At 38.1% G+C, this 24967-nt stretch overlaps 1 protein-coding gene across 1 annotated transcript in view; it reads left to right on the top strand.

Annotated features, from left to right (window-relative positions):
* The window catches only part of GLRA2 (glycine receptor alpha 2), a 207022-nt gene that overhangs the window by 73568 nt on the left and 108487 nt on the right, over positions 1-24967 (top strand). Inside the window, exons 5-7 of the mRNA XM_018044055.1 lie at positions 619-701; positions 3552-3689; positions 6648-6862. Coding sequence (XP_017899544.1) covers positions 619-701; positions 3552-3689; positions 6648-6862 — 436 coding nt within the window. The remainder of the gene's footprint in view (positions 1-618; positions 702-3551; positions 3690-6647; positions 6863-24967) is intronic.

The following is a 24967-nucleotide window of genomic DNA, read 5'->3' as shown; positions in this document are numbered from 1 at the left end:
GATTGTTTCTCAATGCTCTTCTTTCTTTATTTATTTAATCACCTAAATTATATATTTATTTATATAACTTTAAAGTTTTAGTATTGTAATTGGGGTATAGCCAATTAACAATGTGATGGTAGTTCCAGGTGAACAGCAAAGGGACTCAGCCATACACATACATTTAGCCATTCTCTCCCCAAACCCCTCCCATCCAGGCTGGCACATAATACTGAGCAGAGTTCTGTGTGCTATATAATAGGTCTTTGTTGGTTATCCAGTTTTAATACAGCAGTGTGTACATGACCTTCACAAAATCCTTAACTATGCTTTCCCCCCAGTAACCTCTTGATTCTAGAATAAACTTGAGACCAGTGCTACTGGGAAGGTGACAGTCAGAGACTGGAAGATGGGAAATGGAGAGTAAGAGGTTACAGTAAAATTCTATAGTATTTTAAAATTTTACCAATGACTACTGTTCATTTGAAAATTAGAAAACATTGTCCTGAGTGAGAGCTGAGATTTCATCATCTGTATCAGTGTTACTCTGCTTAACACCAAATATATTTTTGGTTTGCTTCTCAAGAATCAGATCTCACAAATTAAAAACTTGTTTTCAATTTTCTTTTCTTTGCTAAGGCTCACCTTGACCTTATCCTGTCCCATGGACTTGAAGAATTTTCCAATGGATGTCCAGACTTGTACAATGCAGCTGGAGAGTTGTAAGTCATTACTACTGAAATAACCACCTGCTTGTTTTAAGCAATGACCTGGTTCTTTTCAGTGTGTCATTAAAGAGAAAAAAAACCATAAGAGTCAATCTATACCTATTTAACAACTCCCGAGGTCCTAAGGGAAGGACAAGTAAAAGTGTGTGTACATGACTTATACCCAAGAGCACAAAGACCATTTTTCAAAGTAAAAAGCCAAATAACTTGCCCTTCCTCAAAAAACAAGCCTGATTTAGTAAGCTTTTCTTTGAAATGAAAATGTCTCCTGGGAAAATTAAGATTATTAATCATTTTACCTCTATAATGAATCACTCTCTAGTCAGAAAATTGTATTTCCTTCTATCTTGTGCTTGTATAGACCTTCACTTCAAAGGAATTTTAGCAGGAAGGGATAATTGATTTGAGGACAAGATACAGGGGCCTTAGTCAGAGGAGGATGTAAAAATGAGGGGCATTGAGACGACATGGAATAAGGGGATCTCCCTTAGATGGGCAATGGACATACAAAGACAAGGTGAAGGAAATAGAGAAATGCTACTACTTTGTGCCCTTTATGTCCTGGCTCTGATGCTACTGAAATCTTTAACATGTGCCATAAGTTGCTGATGCCTCCAAGGTAACGGAATTTTCAGTCAGCAGACATGAAATTTTTTTCTGGCTTGCTCTGTCAGTTGCTCTGTTTGTAAAATGCAGAGAATAGTAAGTGTAACTGACCTACAGGGATGTTAGGAGATTTAATGAGGCAGGGGCAAGAAAATACTTTTAACTCCTTGGTTTAGAAAAATAATAAATGTAAAAAGACACATCAACTATTATTTAAAAAGAGGCAGTGACAGGGATTTCTTCTGATCATTTAAAATCATTGTAGATTTCCCTTGAAACTTCCTACAAAAATAAACAAAATAATGAAACATCTTTGTTTGAAGAGGTTGTCAGGGATAAAATGAAAATTTCTGATTTACAATAGGCTTTATGCATTCATTTTTCCCCATTGCCCCTTCTCTTCAGAAGATAGTTAAGAAAAACTTTTTCTTACATAATGATTCCTTCTTTGTGTCTTCTGTACTGCTCCAAATTCTCCCCTGCCTCAACCTAATACTTAGTTTTTCTATAAAGCAACAACCATAGCTATCATCTGAAGTTCTTCCAAGGCTTAATCATGTCCGACTCTTTGCAACCCCTTGGTCTATACAGTCCATGGAATTCTCCAGGCCAGAATACTGGAGTGGGTAGCCATTTCTTTCTCCAGGGGATCTTACAAGCCAGGGATCATACCCAGGTCTCCCACATTGCAGGCAGATTCTTTCTTTAACAGCTGAGCTACTAGGGAAGCCCCCTTCAAGGCTTAAAAACTCCAATTAGTAAATGTGCTTGGTGCTTGCAGGATCTAGAAGTAATGAAATCAAAGAAGCAGTGATGTGTTTACCACTAACTTTGACTGTGAAGGGTGGGAAGTGGCCTTTACTTTTCTACCCTCATATTATATCCTCCTTCCCCACATTTTTTCCTCTTCTGTATGACCCCAAGCTGCAGCTTCCAAGTGGCTGACAAGGACTATTACTGTAGCGGTCAGCAAGAAAAGGGTGTTTGGCAAGCCTCTAGTATATGGTAGACATATCCAAGAATTCCTCATACAGTACTGATGTGGAAGAGATAGGGTTGACCACTCTCTTTGTGGACCATCCATGCTTGTACAAAGCCCTCTTTGTGACTCCTCGCTTGTTTTTAATTTCTGACTTTGAATGGAAAAGGTGGTCCAAAGAAAGAGGAGAGTAGATTCCAATTAATTTTGCAATTGATTTCTGGGTAGCTTTGGTGAGTCATTACCTTTCAGTAAACAAGAATAAGAATCTATAACCTTAATAAACATGCTGAGGTTACTGGCTAGCCAAAACCTCACATAATAACCCTTGTCTGCCTCACTCTCCTTTTAGAGTTTATATCACACATAAAGAAGAGGGGAGAGAACTGATGTCTGAAAAAAGAGTAGCCTTCATTTCCAGGGTGCAAAAAGATCCAGGAGTACTTGACATAACAACCTAGTTAGCAGGAGCTTGGAGACTAAGAGCTGACTTTAGTTTACTAAACTGATAATAATCTTACTTCGAATGGTTCAAGAGTCATGTAACAATATGACTATATAACAGAGAATCTGTTTTACTTCATATTCAGCATTGTGATGAGTTGGCCCCTTTAGCAAGAAACTAGCACAATGAATATGCTTAATTTGCATATTCTACAACTTTCTCTTAGGTTACCTACCTACAGCCTTTCCCACTTGCCAAAGTAATTGAGGATTGACCATAAGGACTTGAACATAAACTTTCTGAAAACAAACGTAGTAGGCCCAAAGAGAAGAGCCAAGTTTGTAATGGAAATATTTTAAGCAGGGCTGTGATGAATCCATCCTCATTTTTTTTAAAAATGCTTTTCAATTGAAATACTGAGACTGGTACCATGAACTACATTGTTTTATTGGATAACCACAGACACAGCTCTTTCAAGTAATGACAATTTTCAAAGCATTCCTGTTAGTTTACTTGTTTGTTCTTCAGAAGATTTAGTGGATAAAGAAGGCAAAGGAAAAATGGACTTTATAGATTTCATTCTCTCATTATACAGAAAAAAATCATTCAGAAATAGCTTGCTATCTTCAATTTCTTTGGCTCCAATGACATGTAGTTGTCATGACGATCACAGCTCTTTTATTAAAAAATGCTCTTGAATTGACCAATCATGTCTGCTTTAGATGACCCCCTTGATTGTTTCTTTACCTGGCTAGACTTTAAAGCTTTCTTGAAAAGATGCATTCAGTTTTTCACTATGATTTGTTTGCTCCAGTTGGGTACACAATGAATGACCTGATATTTGAGTGGTTAAGTGATGGTCCAGTTCAAGTTGCTGAAGGATTGACCCTGCCTCAGTTTATTTTGAAAGAAGAGAAGGAACTCGGCTACTGCACAAAGCATTACAACACTGGTAAGTTTCCTTTCAGCTGCTAAGCTCAAATGGGCTCCACCTGCAGCTTGGCATATATATCTTATCACCTTATTTTCTGCATATTTATCAAGAAAGTTGAGCTACAAAGAACTGCCCTGGGCTTGGCTCAAAATCCCTTCAACACATAAGATGCCTATACCCCTTGGAATGGATCAGAGAGCACGACAGGTAATTTTTCCAAAAGAGAGAGAGAAGGAAAGAGACTTGGGAATCTTGTGCTATTCTCTTGCTGACCATCTACTATCAAATGACTTTGAGGAACAATGTATGATACCTTGTAAGTGGTACAGGAAATGTATAAATTTTGGCCCATTCCCAGCATCCACTCTTGACATTGGCTCCTCAGATCAATTTGCACTTTCAGGACTTCCGTGGGCCAGTGGTTAAGAATTCACTTGCAATGCAGGGGTCAAGGGTTCGGTCCCTGGTTGGGGAACTAAGATCCCACATGCTGTGGAGCAACTAAGACTGCACGCCACAACTACTGAGCCTGTATGCTCTGGAACCCGTGTGCCACAACTAGAGAGACCATGCGCCACAACAAAAGATCCCACATGACACAACGAAGATCCTGCTTGCCACAATAAAGACCTGAGGCAGCCAAATAAATTAATAAATCGATTTTAAATTTGTACTCTGCCTTAGTGGAAGAGAGAAATTACAGGTCTTTGCAAACCCAGAAATACAGCTGTTGTACTCTCCAGTCCTAAACAGCGTACGTGAAAATCAGTTGGTGGGAAGTCAGCTGGCTGTAAAAGTCATGCGTTGTCACTAGTGCTGACAGACACATGGTGCAAGGGGAGAATCTGAGGTAGTAGCAACAAGTGGGCATCTGTTGTTACCTGGAAGATTATGCCTGCCCAGTAAAGTCGAAGGCTTTTCCTGTGAATGTCCTGGTCTTTCATATCACACAAGCTGATCAAGGAGAAGCAATTGAGACATGATGGTTTGTTCAGTGACTGCTCAGGGAGTCACTGCTGAGTAAATGGTCCATGAACATTTGTTCTAGAAGTCAACAATGCTTTCTATGAAATAACTAGAATCTGATTCTAAGGTCTTCTTCCTGACCAAGAAGAACCCAACCCTATCTCTTATCATTTGTGTGGGCTAAGCCAAATTACCTTCTGGGCTTCTAATGCCAAGCCAATTAAAAAGGAAGGGAAGTGGTAAGGGGCAGGAACATCTGTCTCTTAATAGTATGTTAAAAGTTGTAATGTCTGTACATGTACTCTATTTTAGAGGCAATGCAACACTGTAAACAAATTCCGAGAGAGATGGGAATACCAGACCACCTGACCTGCCTCTTGAGAAATCTGTATGCAGGTCAGGAAGCAACAGTTAGAACTGGACATGGAACAACAGACTGGTTCCAAATAGGAAAAGGAGTACGTCAAGGCTGTATATAGTCACCCTGCTTATTTAACTTATATGCAGAGTACATCATGAGAAACGCTGGGCTGGAAGAAACACAAGCTGGAATCAAGATTGCCAGGAGAAATATCAATAACCTCAGATATGCAGATGACACCACCCTTATGGCAGAAAGTGAAGAGGAACTCAAAAGCCTCTTGATGAAAGTGAAAGAGGAGAGTGAAAAAGTTGGCTTAAAGCTCAACATTCAGAAAACGAAGGTCATGGCATCCGGTCCCATCACTTCATGGGAAATGGATGGGGAAACAGTGGAAACAATGTTAGACTTTATTTTTGGGGGCTCCAAAATCACTGCAGATGGTGACTGCAGCCATAAAATTAAAAGAGCTTACTCCTTGGAAGAAAAGTTATGACCAACCTAGATAGCATATTCAAAAGCAGAGACATTACTTTGCCGACTAAGTTCTGTCTAGTCAAGGCTATGGTTTTTCCTGTGGTTATGTATGGATATGAGAGTTGGACTGTGAAGAAGGCTGAGCGCTGAAGAATTGATGGTTTTGAACTGTGGTGTTGGAGAAGACTCTTGAGAGTCCCTTGGACTGCAAGGAGATCCAACCAGTCCATTCTGAAGGAGATCAGCCTTGGGATTTCTTTGGAAGGAATGATGCTAAAAGCTGAAACCGCAGTACTTTGGCCACCTCATGCGAAGAGCTGACTCACTGGAAAAGACTCTGATGCTGGGAGGGATTGGGGGCAGGAGAAGAAGGGGACGACAGAGGATGAGATGGCTGGATGGCATCACTGACTCGATGGACATGAGTCTGAGTGAACTCTGGGAGTTAGTGATGGACAGGGAGGCCTGGCGTGCTGCGATTCATGGGGTCACAAAGAGTCGGACACGACTGAGCGACTGAACTGAACTGAACTGAACTGAAACAGATTCTAGGTATATTCTAAATGTCCTCAAGTAATTACCCAGGAGATTATGGAATTTTTACAATGATCAGATTAAATTCACAGCTTCTAAAAATGTCCATTTTTCTCTTGCTATTGCTAACATGAAGACAGATATAAAATTATCCAACTCCTTTAGGAGCCTCACATGAACTTCACTGCTTAGGAAGGCATAGTTTCAACTATTTCATATTATATGTTATGTATTAAATGCTATATAGTGTATGCTACACATTTATGCTGTAGGTTACATATTATATGCTGTATATTATATACTATAATTCCCACAAAACATGAATAGTTTCTTTCCACTGAATAGTCTAGAAAACTCGGAAGCTCTGTCTAAACAATCACACTGCCAGAAGCACAGATTTGAAAACTAAATATGCCATGTGGTTTTGAGCCAGTGACTCTTTAGATCACTCATTCTCACACTGTCATTTTCATTACTGGTTGAGCTGGAAAAGAGTTGAATTGGGTATGTAAAGTTAGTGTTTTGTGCAATCTTTCAAATCCATCTTTAATGTTCTTTTTTAATAAAAATAAAGTGGGAGGCTGGAATGGGAAAGATCATTTCAAACAGGCTTTTAAATCATCATTTCCTGTTTCCAGGAAAGTTTACCTGCATCGAGGTTAAGTTTCACCTGGAACGCCAGATGGGATATTATTTGATCCAGATGTACATCCCCAGTTTGTTGATAGTCATTTTGTCCTGGGTCTCTTTTTGGATAAACATGGATGCGGCCCCTGCCAGAGTTGCACTGGGCATAACGACAGTCTTAACAATGACCACCCAGAGTTCAGGCTCCAGGGCATCTCTGCCAAAGGTAAGAAATCTCAATTCACAACAAGTGACCTGAGAAGTTTGTCAAAGTTCTTACGGGCTGGAGAATTCTGTTAAGACAGAAATGTTTGCTCCTGTGCGGCACCTGGAGATGCAAGTACAGTAAGAAAATGGAAAGCTGAGTTTGAGAGCATTAAGAGTTCTTAGAACAAGGGGGGGATCTTTGCAATCAGATTAATGAGGGGAAAGGGGATTCAGGGTTGAGAGAGAAGAGGAATGAGCAGAGGCAGAAACATGGCTCAGGAATTCTCAGAAGCCCTTGAGTACTTTTGACCTCATGTTGTTTACGAGGCATGAAGCTTGCAGGAAGTGGAGTAAGATTGATACAACTTATGTTGTATTGTCAAGTATTTATTGGGGAGGCTATTGTGATTCATATACTCGGTGAAGTCATTCACTGTAATAAAAGATTGAATTTGTTCCTGTTTAGTTGCTGAGTTGCATCTGACTCTTTTGTGAACCCATAGACTGTAATTAAGCTACTGCAAATTTACACAGAAAAGCCATATGCAATGAGTGTACATAGGAAATGAATGTGCAGTATTAGGGTGCAGCAAATCAGATATCTGTTTGTTTGCTATGCCTTAATTTACCTTAATGGCTAATAACATTACTATTTTGAGTAACATAGTTACCTAGAGAATAACAGTGGAGTCACTGAAGATGGTAAAAATTCTGGCAACTGTGGCAGGTTTACAAAGAAGTATGGAGTGGATATTAGGGGCAAAAAGACATTTTGAAGTACCTTGAATAATATAATGGTTGCATAATTTATTTTTATGTAAGAGTGGCTGTCTTCACTTGTAAATATTGCTCAGGAAAATAATGATAAACATCCTGCTTGTGAAATGTCCCAGAACCTCAGAATGCTCCTATGTATATTTCCCCCTTTCACTGAGTACATTGAGTCATTAGCCTCAATTTTCCAGACTGTGAGTTCAATTTAGTATGCAGTATACACTGTCTCATACTGGTTTAGCAGTTACTACAAAACCCAGTTCCAGAAAGTAACTGAGATGTAATCCTCTATCTTTGCAGGCTTGGGCTTATGTTTAGTTGTGCTGCAACTGACATGATAAGAAATGTTATATCATGTTCCACATTATCGCCTGTGTTGGAAGATAAGATGACATATGGAAGAGTTCTGTGGCTTTAATGGAGTTTTGTTGAATAGTGGGAAAATAGTTATACTAATTTTTCAAGTTTCATGCCCCCAAAGATAAATGTTAAGATAATGTATGCTAATAGAGAAAGGAATAGATCTGTCTCTGATACTTTTTTACTTTATAGGATAACAAATAGTACAAAACACCTATGTCATATTTCTACTGGAATACAGATGTCAGAAATGGTAACAGCTTTTTTTTTTCCAGCTACATAATCACATATCAGTACTGCCTAACAGAAATTTTAATCCACTCTATGCCTCCTCCCAAACAGGTTCATTTGTTTATTTCCCATTATGTATTAGTTACTGCTGTCACTGTATGCCATGCCATTTAACCTTAGGACACACAAATATATCGCACAATTTAATAGACAGTTAAAGTATTGGTGGTACACTGCAAACAGATAATGTCAAAACATAAGATATTTAGCCTCCAACAACTCATTGATACAAAAAGAATAGTCATTTACTTCAAAATGGGAGCTTGAGATTTTATAAATTTGTTATTCATTCTTATTAGCCATTGTGATTTTACATCATGGTCAAAACTATTGCTAAAAAGGAGATTAGTCAAGATGGTAGTGTAGGAGGACACGGAAGTCACCTCTTGCCACGAATACATCAAAAATACATTTGCATGTGGAACAATATTCATTGAAAACTAAATGGAAACTAGCAGAAAGACTCTTGTACAAGCAAGGCTAAGAAAGATACATATGGAATCAAGTAGGAAGGGGAGAAAAATAAGTCAGGGCCCATGACCCTGGGAGGAGTCTCAGAGGAAAAGAGAGATTACATGAACAAACACCAGCTTTGGGGAGTGAGCAGTGAAAACCACGGACTGGACGCCCCAGTCCAGGGGTCATACACAGAGTAGATGAGCCCTCTTGGCTGCTTGGAGGATACTGGGACCAACAGGAGGTCTGTAGGAAGCCTGGTCTCTGCTCCTGAGGAGTGCTTGTGCACTGGCTTCTCCAGGGCAGGGCAGAGAAGATGGTTAGAGGACTGCTCCAGGGGCTATCAAGTTTCCCACAACTGCTTGGTGTTTGCTCCAGCAAAGCTTACTACACGTCTCAGTGTGGTATGTGATCTAGGGCTGCCACAGCCAGGGAAAAAGCTAGGCCATGGGATAGAGAGATGACCTAGTCCTAGGGCAAAGCCTGGGTGACGCAGCAGTAACTATTGTTGGCACACACTCAAGCACTGTATCAGAAGCAGCCAGAACTCTGAGGGCGGCTACTCCACTACAGCTAACCCCGATACACAAAGAGAGTCCACACTGGCCCCTCCTGCCCTGCAGTGCAGCTCCACGAAAGGGCGGCAGTGTCACAGACTGGGGGACTGATCAGCAGTGAGAGACAAGCAGGACTTGGACCTGAGGCTGCATCTAAGCAGAGAGAAATAAGTGCTGGCACCTGCACAGGCAGCACATTAGAAACAACTCAGACTACTATCTATGGCAAAAATGAGCTGAGAGGGCCCACACGGGCTTCCCTTCCTCTGCAATTTCCACCTCTGGTGCAAAAGTCCCAGTGTTGGGAAAGGGGAAAGCAGACACCTAAATGGAACACAGCCAGCTCAGGTGCAACCCACAGGGCTTCTACTCCAGCTTCTTGGAGGCCAGTGCTGGCCACTGAGTAGAAGGAAAGTCCCAACTCACACCCAGCTACAGCTCTAGCTCCTCTGTCTCCAGCCTCACATCAACGTAATAGCTACCAACATAATAGCTACCAGCACAACCTGAGGAAAGTCCTTGCTTATGTCCACGTCAAATCTGCTCTCTCTCCAAACGCATTAGGCACACAGTCTGCATAGGGACGCTTCCATATATGACATCTCTTCCAGACTGGAATAGATAACTGTTTCACTTAAATTCATACAGGCAAACAAAGTTAAGGAAAATAATAAAGCATAGGACCTACTCTCAATCGAAACAGTAAGAGAAAAATCACTGAAAAAAAATTCAGGTCAGGTCAGTTCAGTTCAGTCATGTCCAACTTTTTGCAGCCCCATGGACTGCAGCGTGCCAGCCCTTCCTGTCCATCACCAACTCCTGGAGCTTACTCAAACTCATGTCCATTGAATCAGTGATGCCATCCAACCATCTCATCCTCTGTTGTCCCCTTCTCCTCCTGCCTTCAATCCTTCCCAGTATCAGGGACTTTTCAAATGAGTCAGTTCTTTGCATCAGGTGGCCAAAGTATTGGAGCTTCAGCTTCAGCATCAGTCCTTCCAATGAATATTCAGGACTGATTTCCTTTAGGATGGACTGGTTGGATCTCCTTGCAGTCCAAGGGACTCTCAAGAGTCTTCTCCAACACCACTTTCAAAAGCATCAATTCTGTGTCACTCAGCTTTCTCTATAGTCCAACTCACATCCATACATGACCACTGGAAAAACCATAGCCTTGACTAGATGGACTTTTGTTGGCAAAGTAATATCACTGCTTTTTAATATGCTATCTAGGTTGGTCATAATCTTTCTTCCAAGGACCAAGCGTCTTTTAATTTCATGCCTGCAGTCACCATCTGCAATGATTTAGGAGCCCCCTAAAATAAAATCTGTCATTGTTTCCACTGTTTCCCCATCTATTTTCCATGAAGTGATGGGACCAGATGCCATGATCTTCATTTTTTGAATGTTGAGTTTTAAGCCAACTTTTTCACTCTCCTCTTTCACTTTCATCAAGAGGCTCTTTAGTTCTTCACTTTCTGCCATAATAGTGGTGTCATCTGCATATCTGAGGTTATTGGTATTTCTCCCTGCCATCTTGATTCCAGCTTGTGCTTCATCCAGCCCAGCTTTTCTCATGCTGTACTCTGCATATAAGTTAAATAAGCAGGGTGACAATACACAGCCTTAATGTACTCCTTTCCTGATTTGGAACCAGTCTGTTGTTCCATGTCTGGTTCTAACTGGTGCTTCCTGACATGCGTACAGATTTCTCAAGAGGCAGGACAGGTGGTCTGGCATTCCCATCACTTTAAGAATTTTCCACAGTTTGTGGTGATCCACAGTCAAAGGCTTTGGCATAGTCCATAAACCAGAAGTAGATGTTTTTCTGGAACTCTTCTGCTTTTTCAGTAATCCAACAGATGTTGGCAATTTGATCTCTGGTTCTTTTGCCTTTTCTAAAATCAGCTTGAATATCTGGAAGTTCATGGTTCACGTGCTATTGAAGCCTGGCTTGGAGAATTTTGGGCATTACTTTACTAGCGTGTGAGATGAGTGCAATTGTGTTGTAGTTTGAGCATTCTTTAGCATTGCCTTTCTTTGAGATTGGAATGAAAACTGACCTTTTCTAGTCCTATGGCCACTGCTGAGTTTTCCAAATTTGCTGGCATATTGAGTGCAGCACTTTCACAGCATCATCTTTCAGGATTTGAAATAGCTCCACTGGAATTCCATCACCTCCACTAGCTTTGTTCATAGTGATGCTTTCTAAGGCCCACTTGACTTCACATTCCAGGATGTCTGGCTCTAGGTGAGTGATCACACCATCGGGATTATCTGGGTCATGAAGATCTTTTTTGTATATTTCTTCTGTGTATTCTTGCCACTTCTGAATACCTTCTACTTCTGTTAGGTCCATACCATTCTGTCTTTATTGTGTCCATCTTTGCATGAAATGTTCCCTTGGTATCTCTAATTTTCTTGAAGAGATCTCTAGTCTTTCCCATTCTATTGTTTTTCTCTATTTCTTTGCACTGATCACTGAGGAAGGCTTTCTTATCTCTCCTTGCTATTCTTTGGAATTCTGCATTCAAATGGGTATATCTTTCCTTTTCTCCTTTGCTTTTCACTTCTCTTCTTTTCACATCTATTTGTAAGGCTTCCTCAGACAGCCATTTTGCTTTTTTGCATTTCTTTTCCATGGGGATGGTCTTGATCTCTGTCTCCTGTACAATGTCATGAACCTCATTCTATAGTTCATTAGGCACTCTGTCTATCAGATCTAATCTCTTGAATCTATTTCTCACTTCCACTGTATAATCATAAGGGATTTGATTTAGGTCATATCTGCATGGTCTAGTGGTTTTCCCTACTTTCTTCAATTTAAGTCTGAATGTGGCAATAAGGAGTTCATGATCTGAGCCACAGTCAGCTCAAAGTCTTGTTTTTGCTGACTGTATAGAGCTGGAGATACTCTTTTAATAATTAAATACATAATTATATAGAAATATATAATTGACCTGATAAAGAATGCAAAGCATTACTAATAAGAATGTTAACTGAAATAAGGAAAACAATAGATAAATATAGTGAGAATGTTAATATGGAACAAAGAATATAAAAAAAGACTCAATCAGAAATAAAGAATTCAATTATGGAAAATAAACACACTAGAAGGAATGAAAAGCAGACTGACACAGAAGAATGCATAAGTGATCTGGAAAACAAAGTAATGGAAATCACGTAAAAGAAAACAAATTTTTAAAAATGAGAACAGTTTATGAGATCTCTGGCTTAGCATTAATTGTACCAATATTCAAATTATAAGGGTCCCAGCAGGAGAAGAGGGTGAAGGAGATTGAAAATGTATTTGAGAATATTATGGCTAAAGACCTCCCAAACTAGTGAAAAAGGAAAGACATATCCAGGTACAGGAAGCACAGAGAGTTCCAAACAGTATAAAGCCAGACAGATATATCATAATTAAAATGGCAAAACTTAAAGACAATTTTAAAGGCAGCAAGATAAAAACAGACTCATATACAAGGAAACTCCATAAGGCTATTAGCTGATTTTTCTGCAGAAATATTGCAGGTAAGAAGAGAGTTGCATGATATATTCAAAGTGCTGAAATGGAAAAACCTGCAACCTAGGATACGCTACCCAGAAAGACTGCTATTAGCATCAAAGCATATATAAAACTCCTCAGAAAAGCAAAAGCTAAAAGATTTCATCAAAACTAAACCTGCTGTAAAAGAAATGTAGAAATGTTAAAGGGTTTTCTCTTTGAGGGAGAAGGGAAAAAGTAAGAATCTATAGAAAATTGAAGTTCCAAAAAGGAAAGGAAAGGAAAATATATAGTAAGGATTGAGGATCTACCACTTAACTAAGCCAGTACAAATATCAAAAGACAAAAAAATGTAAAAGGAACTATAACTACAATAAAGAGTTAAAGGGATAAACATGAAGATGTAAAATATGATATTAAGACACAAAATGTTGGGGAGAGGTGTAAACAATGATCTTTTAAATGTCTTTGAACTAAAATGATTATCAGTTTAAAACAGGTAGATTTAGTTATAGGTCAACATATATGAACCCCATGAAAACCACAAATAAAAAAACCTACAATAGAAACACAAAAACTAAAAAGAAAGAAACATAAGCATACTATTACCAAATATAATCATCAAACCACAAGGAAAGAAACATAAAGAAATAACCAGAAAAAAACTATAAAAACAGCCAGAAAATAAGTAATAAAATGTCAATCAGTACATATCTATCAATAATTACTCTAAATGTTAAAGGACTAAATGTTTCAATCAAAAGACATAGAGTGGTTGATTTTATTTTTTTAAAAAACAAGACCCATCTTTATGCTGCCTACAAAACTCAATTCAGAACTAAAGACACACACAAGACTGAAAGAGAGGAAATGGAAAAAGACATTTCACATAAATGGAAATGACAAGAAAGGAGGCAGTAGTAATACTCATATCACACAAAATAGACTTTAAAACAAAGGCTATAACAAAAGACATAGAAAGACATTATACAATGATAAAGTGATCAATACAAGAATATATTACACACATTAACAAATATGCATCCAATAAAGGAACATCTATACATACAAAGAAATACTAACAGAAATAAAGGGAGAAATGGACAATTATACAGTAAGAGTAGGGAACTTAAATGCCCCACTTACATCAATGAACAGATCATCCAGAGAGAAAATCAATAAGGCAACAGTGGTCTTAAATGACATGACAGACCAGTTAGATTGAATAGATACCTACAGGAAATTTCATGCCCAAACAGCAGGATACATACTGTTTTCAAGTGCACATGGACCTACTTCCAGGACAGATCACAAGCTAGGCCATAAAATAAGTCTCAACAAATTGAAAAGGACAGAAATTATTTCAAGCATCTTTTCTGACCACAACAGTTTGAAGTTGAAAATCTGTTACAGAAAGAAAAATGAGAAAAGAACAAACACGTGGAGACTAAACAACATGCTACTAAAAAACTAATGAGTCAATGAAGAAATCAAAGAGGAAATGAGAAAATAAGACAAGATAAATGAAAAGGGAAACACAACTTTCCACCACAACTTTCCAAAATCTATGGGATGCAGCAAAAGCTGTTCTAAGAAATTTACACCAATACTGGCCTTCCTCCAGAAATAAGAAAAATCTCAAATGAAAAAACACAGCCTACCACGTAAAGGTATTAGAAAAAGAACAAAAAAGCCCAAATTCAGCAGAAGGAAGGAAATAATAAAGGTAAAAGGGGAAATAAAAATAGAGACCAAAAGAAAATATCAAAGAAAGTGAGAGCTGGTTTTTCAAAAAGATAAACAAACTTGATAAACTTTTAGCTTGTCTCACCAAGAAGAAAAGAGAGAGGACCCAAATAAACGACACAATAACTGAAAGAAGAGAAATAACGGACAATACCACACAGGTACAAAAATCATAAGAGAATACTACCAACAGTATATGCCAACAAATAGTACAACCTCAAAGAAATGGACAAATTTCTAGAAGCATACACCTGCCAAGACTGAATCAAGGAGAAACAATTTGAAAAGACCAATAACTAGCAGAACCATTAAATTTGTAATTTTTTAAAAAACTAGCAAACAAAAGTCCAGGACTAGATGGCTTCACAGGAAAAATCTACCAAACATATAAAGAAGGGCTAATACCTATGCTTCTCAAACTATTCCCCAGAACTGAAGTGGAGAGAACACTCCTAATTCAATCTCTGAAGCCACCTTTACCTTTGATACCCAAACCAGAAAAAGACACTGCAAAGTAAGAAAATTCCAGGCCAATATCACTGATGAACACAGATGTAAAAATCTTCAACAAAATATTAGCAAAATGAATCCAACAATATATAAAAAGGATTGGAGAAGGCAATGGCACCCTACTCCATTACTCTTTCCTGGAAAATCCCATGGACAGAGGAGCCTGGTAGGCTGCAGTCCATGGGATCGCTGAGTCGGACACGACTGAGCGACTTCTCTTTCACTTTTCACTTTCATGCATTGGAGAAGGAAATGGCAAACCACTCCAGTGTTCTTGCCTGGAGAATCCCAGGGATGGTGGGGCCTGGTGGGCTGCCGTCTATGGGGTCGCACAGAGTCGGACATGACTGATGTGACTTAGCAGCAGCACCACAGCATGATCAAGTGGGATTTATTCCAGTGGCTTAAGGATATTTTAATACTTGCAAACTAATCAATGTGATATACCACATTAGCAAAAGGAAGAATAAAAATCATATAATGATCTCAAATAGCATTTGAAAAAATTCAATATCCATTCATGATATTAATAAAAACTCTCATCAAGATGGATATAGAAGGACTATATCTCAATATAATAAAAAACCATTTATGACAAACCCACAGCTAACTACATACCCAACGGTGAAAGACTAAAAGCATTTCTTTTAAAATCAAAAATAACAACATTCATTTATGATAAAAACCCTCCAGAAAGCAGGCATAGAAGGAACATACCTCAACATAATGAAAGCCATATATGATAAACCCACAGCAAACATTATCCTCAATGGTGAAAAATTGAAAGCATTTCCCCTAAAGTCAGGAACAAGACAAGGGTGCCCACTCTCACCACTACTATTCAACACAGTTTTGGAAGTTTTAGTCACAGCAATCAGAGAAGAAAAAGAAATAAAGTGAATCCAGATTGCAAAAGAAGTAAAACTCTCACTGTTTGCAGATGACATGATCCTCTACATAGAAAACCCTAAAGACTCCACCAGAAAATTACTAGAGCTGATCAGTGAATATAGTAAAGTTGCAGGATATAAAATTAACACACAGAAATCCCTTGCATTCCTATACACTAACAATGAGAAAACAGAAAGAGAAATTAAGGAAACAATTCCACTCACCATTGCAATGAAAAGAATAAAATACTTAGGAATAAATCTACCTAAAGAAACAAAAGACCTATATATAGAAAACTATAAAACACTGGTGAAAGAAATCAAAGAGGACACTGATAGATGGAGAAATATACCATGTTCATGGATTGGAAGAATCAATATAGCGAGAAGGAGTATTCTACCCAAAGCAATCTATAGGTTCAATGCAATCCCTATCAAGCTACCAACGGTATTTTTCACAGAGCTAGAACAAATAATTTCATAATTTGTATGGAAGTACAAAAAACCTCGAATAGCCAAAGCAGTCTTGAGAAAGAAGAATGGAACTGGAGGAATCAACCTGCCTGACTTCAGGCTCTACTACAAAGCCAAGACAGTATGGTACTGGCACAAAGACAGAAATATAGATCAATGGAACAAAATAGAAAGCCCAGAGATAAATCCATGCACCTATGGACACCTTATCTTTGACAAAGGAGTCAAGAATATTCAATGGAGAAAAGACAGTCTCTTTAACAAGTGGTGCTGGGAAAACTGGCCAACCACTTGTAAAAGAATGAAACTAAAACACTTTATAACACCATACACAAAAATAAACTCAAAATGGATTAAAGATCTAAATGTAAGACCAGAAACTATAAAACTCCTAGAGGAAAACATGGGCAAAACACTCTCTTACATAAATCACAGCAGGATCCTCTATGACCCACCTGCCAGAGTAATGGAAATAAAAGCAAAAATAAACAAATGGGACCTAATTAAACTTAAAAGCTTTTGCACAACAAAGGAAATTATAAGCAAGCTGAAAAGACAGACTTCAGAATGGGAGAAAATAATAGCAAAGAAGCAACTGAAAAGGAATAATTTCAAAAATACACAAGCAGCTCATGCAGCTCAATTCCAGAAAAACAAACGACCCAATAAAAAAAAATGGGCCAAAGAACTAAACAGACATTTCTCCAAAGAAGACATACAGATGGTTAACAAACACATGAAAAGATGTTCAACATCACTCATTATCAGAGAAATGTAAATCAAAACCACAATGAGGTATATCTCATGCCAGTCAGAATGGCTGCTATCAAAAAGTCTATGAACAATAAATGCTGGAGAGAGTACAGAGAAAAGGGAACCCTCTTACCCTGTTGGTGGGAATGCAAACTAGTACAGTCACTATGGAGAACAGTGTGGAGATTCCTTAAAAAACTGGAACTACAACTGCCATATGACCCAGCAATCCCACTGGGCATACACATCGAGGAAACCAGAATTGAAAGAGATGTGTGTACCCCAATGTTCATTGCAGCACTGTTTACAATAGCCAATACATGGAAGCAACCTAGATGTCCATCGGCAGATGAGTGGATTAAAAAAACTGTGGTAAATGTACACAATGGAATATTACTCAGCTATTAAAAGGAATGCATTTGAATCAGTTCTAATGAGGTGGATGAAAGTGGAGCCTATAATACAGAGTGAAGTAAGCCAGAAAGAAAAGCACCAATACACTATATTAACACAGATATATGGAATTTAGAAAGATGGTAACAATGACCCTATATGGAAGACAAACCCACAGCTAACTACACAGCAAAAGAGACTCAGATGTAAAGAACAGACTTTCGGACTCTGTGGGAGAAGGCTAGGGTGGGATGATTTGAGAGAATCACATTGAAACATGTATATTATCATATGTGAAATAGATCGCCAGCCCAGGTTTGATGCATGAGACAGGGTGTCAGGGCTGGTGCACTGAGATGACCCTGAGGTATGGGATGGGGAGGGAGGTGGGAGAGGGGTTCAGGATGGGGAACACATGTACACCCATTGCTGATTCATGTCAATGTATGGCAAAAACCACTATAATATTATAAAGTAATTAGCTTCCAATTAAAATAAATAAATAAAATTTTAAGGAAAGAACAAAACAACCCTGCTGCTATTTTGATCTTGGACACTGAGCCTCCAGAACCATGAGAAAATAAATTGCTCTGTTTAAGCTAAAAATAAAATAAAATAAAATAAAATCAGAAACAAGACAAGGATGCCCATTCTCCTCACTTTTTTAAACGTAGTATTGGAAGTGCTAGTAACAGTACTCAGATGGAAGGAAGCAAGAACAAGCATCCATATTGGAAGGGAAAAAGTAAAACTGTCACTATTTGCAGATTATATGGTACTTTATGTAGAAAATCCTAAAGTATCCACCAAAAAACTAGTAGAATAAATAAATAAATTCAGAAAAGTTGTAGGATACAAGGTTAATATATAGAAACCTGTTGCTTTTCTATACACTAATAATGAACTATCAGAAAGAGAAAGAAAAAATCCTATTTAAATCACATCAAAAAGAATAAAATATCCAGAAATAAAGCTTAACAAAGGAAGGAAAAGACCTGTACTTTGAAAAGTATAAAACAATGATGAAGGAAACTGAGGATGATACAAAGGAATGGAAAGACATCCAAAAACAAAGCTGTGATATCACACTCCCTGATTTCATATAATATGACCAAGCTACAGTAAGCGAAACATCATGGCATTGGCACAGAAACAGACACATAGATCTGTGGACCAGAATAAAAAGCTCACAAATAAACCCAACATACACAGTCAATTAATCTATGACAAAGTAGGCAAGGATAAACAATGGAGAAAACAAAGTCTCTTTCATAAGTGCTGGTGGGAAAATTGTACAGCTACACATAAAAGAATGAGATTAAAACATTTCATCACATCATATGTAAAAATAAACTCAAAATGGATTAAAGTCCTAAATGTAAGACCTGAAAACATAAAACTCCAAGAAGACTCCAAGGCAGAACATTCTTTGACATAAGGCGTAGCATTATTTTTTTTGGATCTGTCTCCTAAGGCAAAAGAAATAAAAGCAAAAATATACAAATGGAACCTGATTAAACTCAAAAGCTTTTTCACAGCAACAGAAACCATAAACAAAACAAAAAGGCAACTTACTAAATAGAAGAAAATATTTGCAAATGATATGATTGACAAGGAGTTAATATCCAAAGTAAATAAATAGCTCATATAACTCAATATAAAAAACTAAACAACCCAATCCAAAAGGAGGCAAAATACCTACATAGACATTTTTGCAAAGAGGAAAAGCAGATGGTCACCAGGCACGTGAAAAGTTTCTCAACATCATTAATCATCAGGGAAATGCAAATCAAAGCCATAATCAAAACCTCACACCTGTCAGAATAGCTAGCATCAAGAAGCCTACACATAACAAATGTTGGTTGGTGAGGATGTGGGGAAAAGGGAACCCTCATACATAGTTGGTGGGAATGTAACTTTGTGCAGCCACTAGGGAAAACAATATAGGGATTCCTCAAAAAACTAAAAATAGAACTACCATGATCCAACAATTTCACTCTTAGATGTATATCCAGAAAAAAATCGAAAACACTAATTCAAAAAGATACATGCACCCCAGTGTTCATAGCAGCACTATTTGCAATTGGCAAGATATGGAAGTAACATAATTGCTCATCAATAGACAAATGGATAAAGAACATATTACTCAGTTATATAAAAGAATGAAATTCTGCCATCTGCAGTAATGTGGTTGGAGCTAGACAATATTCTGTTTAGTGAAATAAGTTAGAGAAAGAAAGACAAACACTATATGACATCACTTATGTTTGGAATCTTAAAAGTAAAACAAATGAACATATGCAGAAAAACAGAAACGGTCTTACAGATATAGAGAACAAACTAGTGGTTATCAGTGGGGAGAGGGAAGTTAGTGGGGGAAGACAGAGTTATGGGATTAAGAGATTTAAAATACTATGATAAAATCAAAAAGCAACAAGAATACATCATACCTCACAGGGAATTCAAGTCATTATTTTGTAATAACTTATAATGGAGTATAATCTATAAAATATTGAATCAGTATGCTGTACACATGAAACTAATATAATATTTAAATCACATATATTTCAATTAAAAAAACTACTGCTAAAATAAGTGGTCAATGATTAGTAATCTTTGTATGAGAGGCAATCAGGAATTCAGATAAACCTAAACAGAGTAATAAAAAAAAATTTTATATTCTCCTCTGAACTCATCATGATTATCCTTTTGCTATCATAGGTTTATCTTTCTATGTATATTTTATTAGGCTATTATTAAACATGGTTGGCTCTCAACTGACTGTGGGGAGATGTGACTCATATGGATGACAGTGAGAAAGGAAAATGGGATAAAAAATGAATCATGGAAAACAAAGAATTACTTACACACACACGCTCATTCTAATTTATACACATAGCAGTCCCTGAGAAAGTGCTTCCAGGGTCTATGGCAATGCCCTATACAGAATAGGTACGTGCATTGCACTATCTTATGTATAACAAGTAAAACATGCTTGTTATACATAAGACAGAAAACACAGAAAATATCATTGACATTAATGAACCAGTATATAACTATTAAAATTTAGATTTATGTCCTTCAAGTATATTTTTCCATGTACATTTGTAGCCAAACCTCACGCATGCACAAACAGAAAATTTAGATCAAAGTTGTATACATTTCTATATATTAATATGTGCCACTTCAAATTGATCATGACTATATTTGCAGTAACTTAACAGTAAATTTGATGTATTCAGATCAGTTCAGTAGCTCAGTTGTGTCTGATTCTTTGTGGCCCCATGAACTGCAGCATGCCAGGCTTCCTCTTCCATCACCAACTCCCTGAGCTTGCTCAAACTCATGTCCACCGAATCAGTGATGCCATCCAACCATTTCACCCCCTGTTGTCCCCTTTTCCTCCTGCCTTCAATCTTTCCCAGCATCAGGGTCTTTTCAAATGAATCAGTTCTTTGCATCAAGTGGCCAGAGTATTGGAGTTACAGCTTCAGCATCAGTCCTTCCAATGAATATTCAGGACTGATTTCCTTTAGGATTGACTGGTTTGATTTCCTCGCAGTCCAAGGGACTCTCAAGAGTCTTCTCCAACACCACAGTTCAAAACTATCAAACCTCCAATACTCAGTTTTCTTTATGGTCCAACTCTCACATCCATACATGACCACTGGAAAAACCATAGCTTTGACTATACCAACCTTTGTTGGCAAAAAATGTCTCTGCTTTTTAGTACAATGTCTAGGTTTCTCATAGCTTTTCTTCCAAGGAAAAAAATCTTATAATTTCATAGCTGCAGTCACCATCTGCAGTGATTTTGGAGCCCAAGAAAATACAAGTCTCTCACTGTTTCCATTGTTTCCCCATCTATTTGCCATGAAGTGACGGGACTAGATGCCATGATCTTAGTTTTCTGAATGTTGGCTTTTAAGCCAACTTTTTCACTCTCCTCTTTCACTTTCATCAGGAAAGTTCTTCTTTGCTTTCTGCCATAAGGGTGGTGTCATCTGCATATCTCAAGTTATTGATATTTCTCCTGGCAATCTTGATTCCAGCTTGTGTTTCATGCAGCCTGGCATTTTGCATGATGTACTCTGCATATAAGTTAAATAAGCAGGGTGACAATATACAGCCTTGACATACTCCTTTCCCAATTTGGAACCAGTCTGTTGTTCCATGCCCAGTTCTAACTGTTGCTTCTTGCCCTACATTCAGATTTCTCAGGAGGCAGGTAAGGTGGTCTGGTATCCCTATCTCTTGAAGAATTCTCCACAGTTTGTTGTGATCCACACAGTCAGAGGCTCTAGCATAGTCAATCAAGCAGAAGTAGATGCTTTTTTTAAAATTATCTTGCTTTTTCTATGATCCAATGATGTTTTCAATTTGATCTCTAGTTCCTCTGCCTTTTCTAAATCCAGCTTGAACATCTGAAAGTTCTTGGTTCACATCTGTTGAAGTCTGGCTTGAAGAATTTTGAGCTTTTTTTTTTTTTTTTTTTTTTTGAGCTAGCTTTGCTAGAGTGTGAGATGAGTGCAACTGTGCAGTAGTTTGAACATTCTTTGGCTTTGCCTTTTTTGGGACGGGAATGAAAAATGACCTTTTCCAGTCCTGTGGCCACTGCTGAGTTTTCCAAATTTGCTGGTATATTGAGTGCAGCACTTTCACAGCATCATCTTTTAGGATTTCAAATAGCTCAGCTGGTACTGAATCATCTCCACTAGCTTTGTTCATAGTGATGCTTCCTAAGGCCCACTTGACTTTGCACTCTAGGATGTCTGGCTCTAGGTGAGTGATCACACCATCATAGTTATCTTGGTCATTAAGATCTTTTTTGTATAGTTCTTCTGTGTATTCTTGCCACCTCTTCTTAATACCTTCTGCTTCTGTTAGGTCCATACTATTTCTGTCCTTTATTGTGTGTCCATCTTTGCATGAAAAGTTCCCTTGCTATCTCTAATTTTCTTGAAGAGAATAATCATCGTTTATTTTAACATCTGGAATATTTAAGAGTTTCTTTCTTTTTTTTTGCATTTTGTCATGATGCTATTTAATATTTAATCTTAAACTGGCTCTTTCACTCTCCTCCTTCACTCTCATCCAGAGGCTCTTTAGTTTCTCTTCACTTTCTGCCATTAGAGTGGTGTCACCCACATATATGAGGTTGTTGATGTTTCTCCCAGCTATCTTGATTCCAGCTTGTAATTCATCCAGCCCAGCATTTCTCATGATGTGCTTAGCATATAGGTTAAACAAACATCATGACAGCAGACAGCCCTGTCGTACTGTTAGAAAGAAGTACTGGTGTTCACATTTTCATACAAAGCCCAAACTACTAAGGATACAAGACAGGTTCTCCTAGTAACTCTTTTACTGTCTGATCCCAGGGCAACTTGGAGTTTCAGCAGCTCAGCAGATATGATATGTGGAGGAGATGCCAACCTCTTCCCTTACTGTGATAAGGGTATGCAACCTTCCCCTCTCCTCCCACCTTTAAAAGAGTGGGGAAAATGCCATAGCACTGTCAACATCCACAAATTCCATTATTTCAATTAATTCTTTTCAAATGTCTAGTCTTCCATAATACACGGTGTCAGGTATAAAAGTCTCTAGATAGCAGTTCTTCTAGAAAGTCCTGCATCCTGAAAGCATATATGTAGATTCTCCCTTCATAGTGAGGCTTTCGTAGAAATTCTGAAACAATAAGTGTCTCCAACTCCAATGCTATTATCCTTATAAAATAAATAAATATGCTTAATTTTAGAGTCTTAGTCCTGTGAGGACAAGGATTCTGTTGATTTGTCCATGTTTACATATCTACCATTTAGTACAACACCTGGCTCATAGGAGGTGCTCAGTAAAGAGTTGGTTACTGAATGAATAAACAGTGTTGAAAAGGCTTGCAGTCAAGAGGTATTCCAAGTATAATTTAATTGGTGGTTCATTCATCCATTCATTTATTCATCTTAACATTTATCAAATATCTCCCCTGTGCTATTCATTGTGCTAGGGGCTGGGGAAACCAAAGATTATAAAAGAAAAAAACAGTCCTTGCCCCTGCTCAGGGACCTGTAGTCTGGTATGCCAAAGACAGATACGTGGAATGTTGATCATTAAACAATGTGGAATACAGGACATCAGTGAAAATGCCTAACATTAAATGGAGGAGGATGAAACACAGAGAGAAGAGGGAAGGAGAAGAGGGGAAGGGAGCCAGAGAAGAGGGAAGGTGCAGTACTAGGAACATGACCCGAAGGAGGGATCCTTAACTGAATCTATGAAGCCGACTAAATAGGTGAAGTAGGAGGAGGTAAAGGTCATTCCAGGCAATGAGGTCTTTACTATTCATAATATTTGGGCTACATTTATAAAACAAGCTTTTCGAGAAGACAATCTGGGCAGGTTTCCAACATGCTTCACGAATTTTAAACACATTTCAAGTAAGAAATTGTGTTTATTGAATCCAAGTTAATTTCCTGCCTTCCTGCCAACCAAAGCTTTTTGTAGTTTTTATTTAGTTTGGTGTTTAGAAGTTCAGTCTCCTCCCTCAAAAAAAGAAAAATGAAATAATGGCATGATATCTGTTCCACAGGTACTTTGCCATTTGAAACTATAAAATTGGTTTTTGAAATATACATTTTTTTTTACCAACCTCCCAGAAGCTGTTCTGCTGGTTATGTTCTAACAGTTCAGAGCATAGAACCCTAGAGGCAGACTAAAGGCTGGGTGTATTGTTGTCTTTCTGACCCACAGGAAAATATCAGGGTGAACTGAATAGAAGGCTGTGAGACATCAGGCAGGCTTTGAGTGTAGCCAAATGGAGTTAAACAATTATTTTCCTTTATGCTGTTTGTTATTACAGCTAAATGATTTGCAGCCACTCGTAAGCATGTCTTGAGTCTAATTTGTGGCTACAGCCAAGAGGCTGTAGAGCTGAGAGCAAGCACTGATAGGGGACAGTTGGGATGCAGTGCAGGTGACTCTCACAGGTCCATAACCATCTCCTTGGAGCAAAGTTCCAGAGGCATTATCCTTAGCCATTATTAACTGAGATGCCCTATTTCCTATATAAGGAAAATTTGCCTTGCTTTTCAGCCATCTGGTCAACTAAGACCAGCTGGGCCATTTCAAGAAGCTGCCAAACCCAGGCAGCTTGGAATTTAAAACAAGAGTCCTGCCATGTTTGATCATGCTTTATTCCCCATAAGAATGTTTCTATCTAGAGACTGCAGCAAGAGAAACTATGAAAGCAGCAAGATTGATACCTACAAAAGTTTTGAGATAATGAGTTTTGGGAGATGTCTGTTTTAACTTAAAAAATAAAGATGAATGCTCCTAATCCCAAGCTAATTGGAAGGAATTTCCTAGGTCACATTGGTATTTCTGAAAGAGGCGGGGAACTATTCTGTTTTGAGAAA

Source organism: Capra hircus, assembly GCF_001704415.2.
Source record: "Capra hircus breed San Clemente chromosome X unlocalized genomic scaffold, ASM170441v1, whole genome shotgun sequence".
Lineage (NCBI taxonomy): Eukaryota > Metazoa > Chordata > Mammalia > Artiodactyla > Bovidae > Capra > Capra hircus.
Note: the sequence above shows the minus strand (reverse complement) of the source record. Positions and strands in the feature narration are given on the sequence as shown.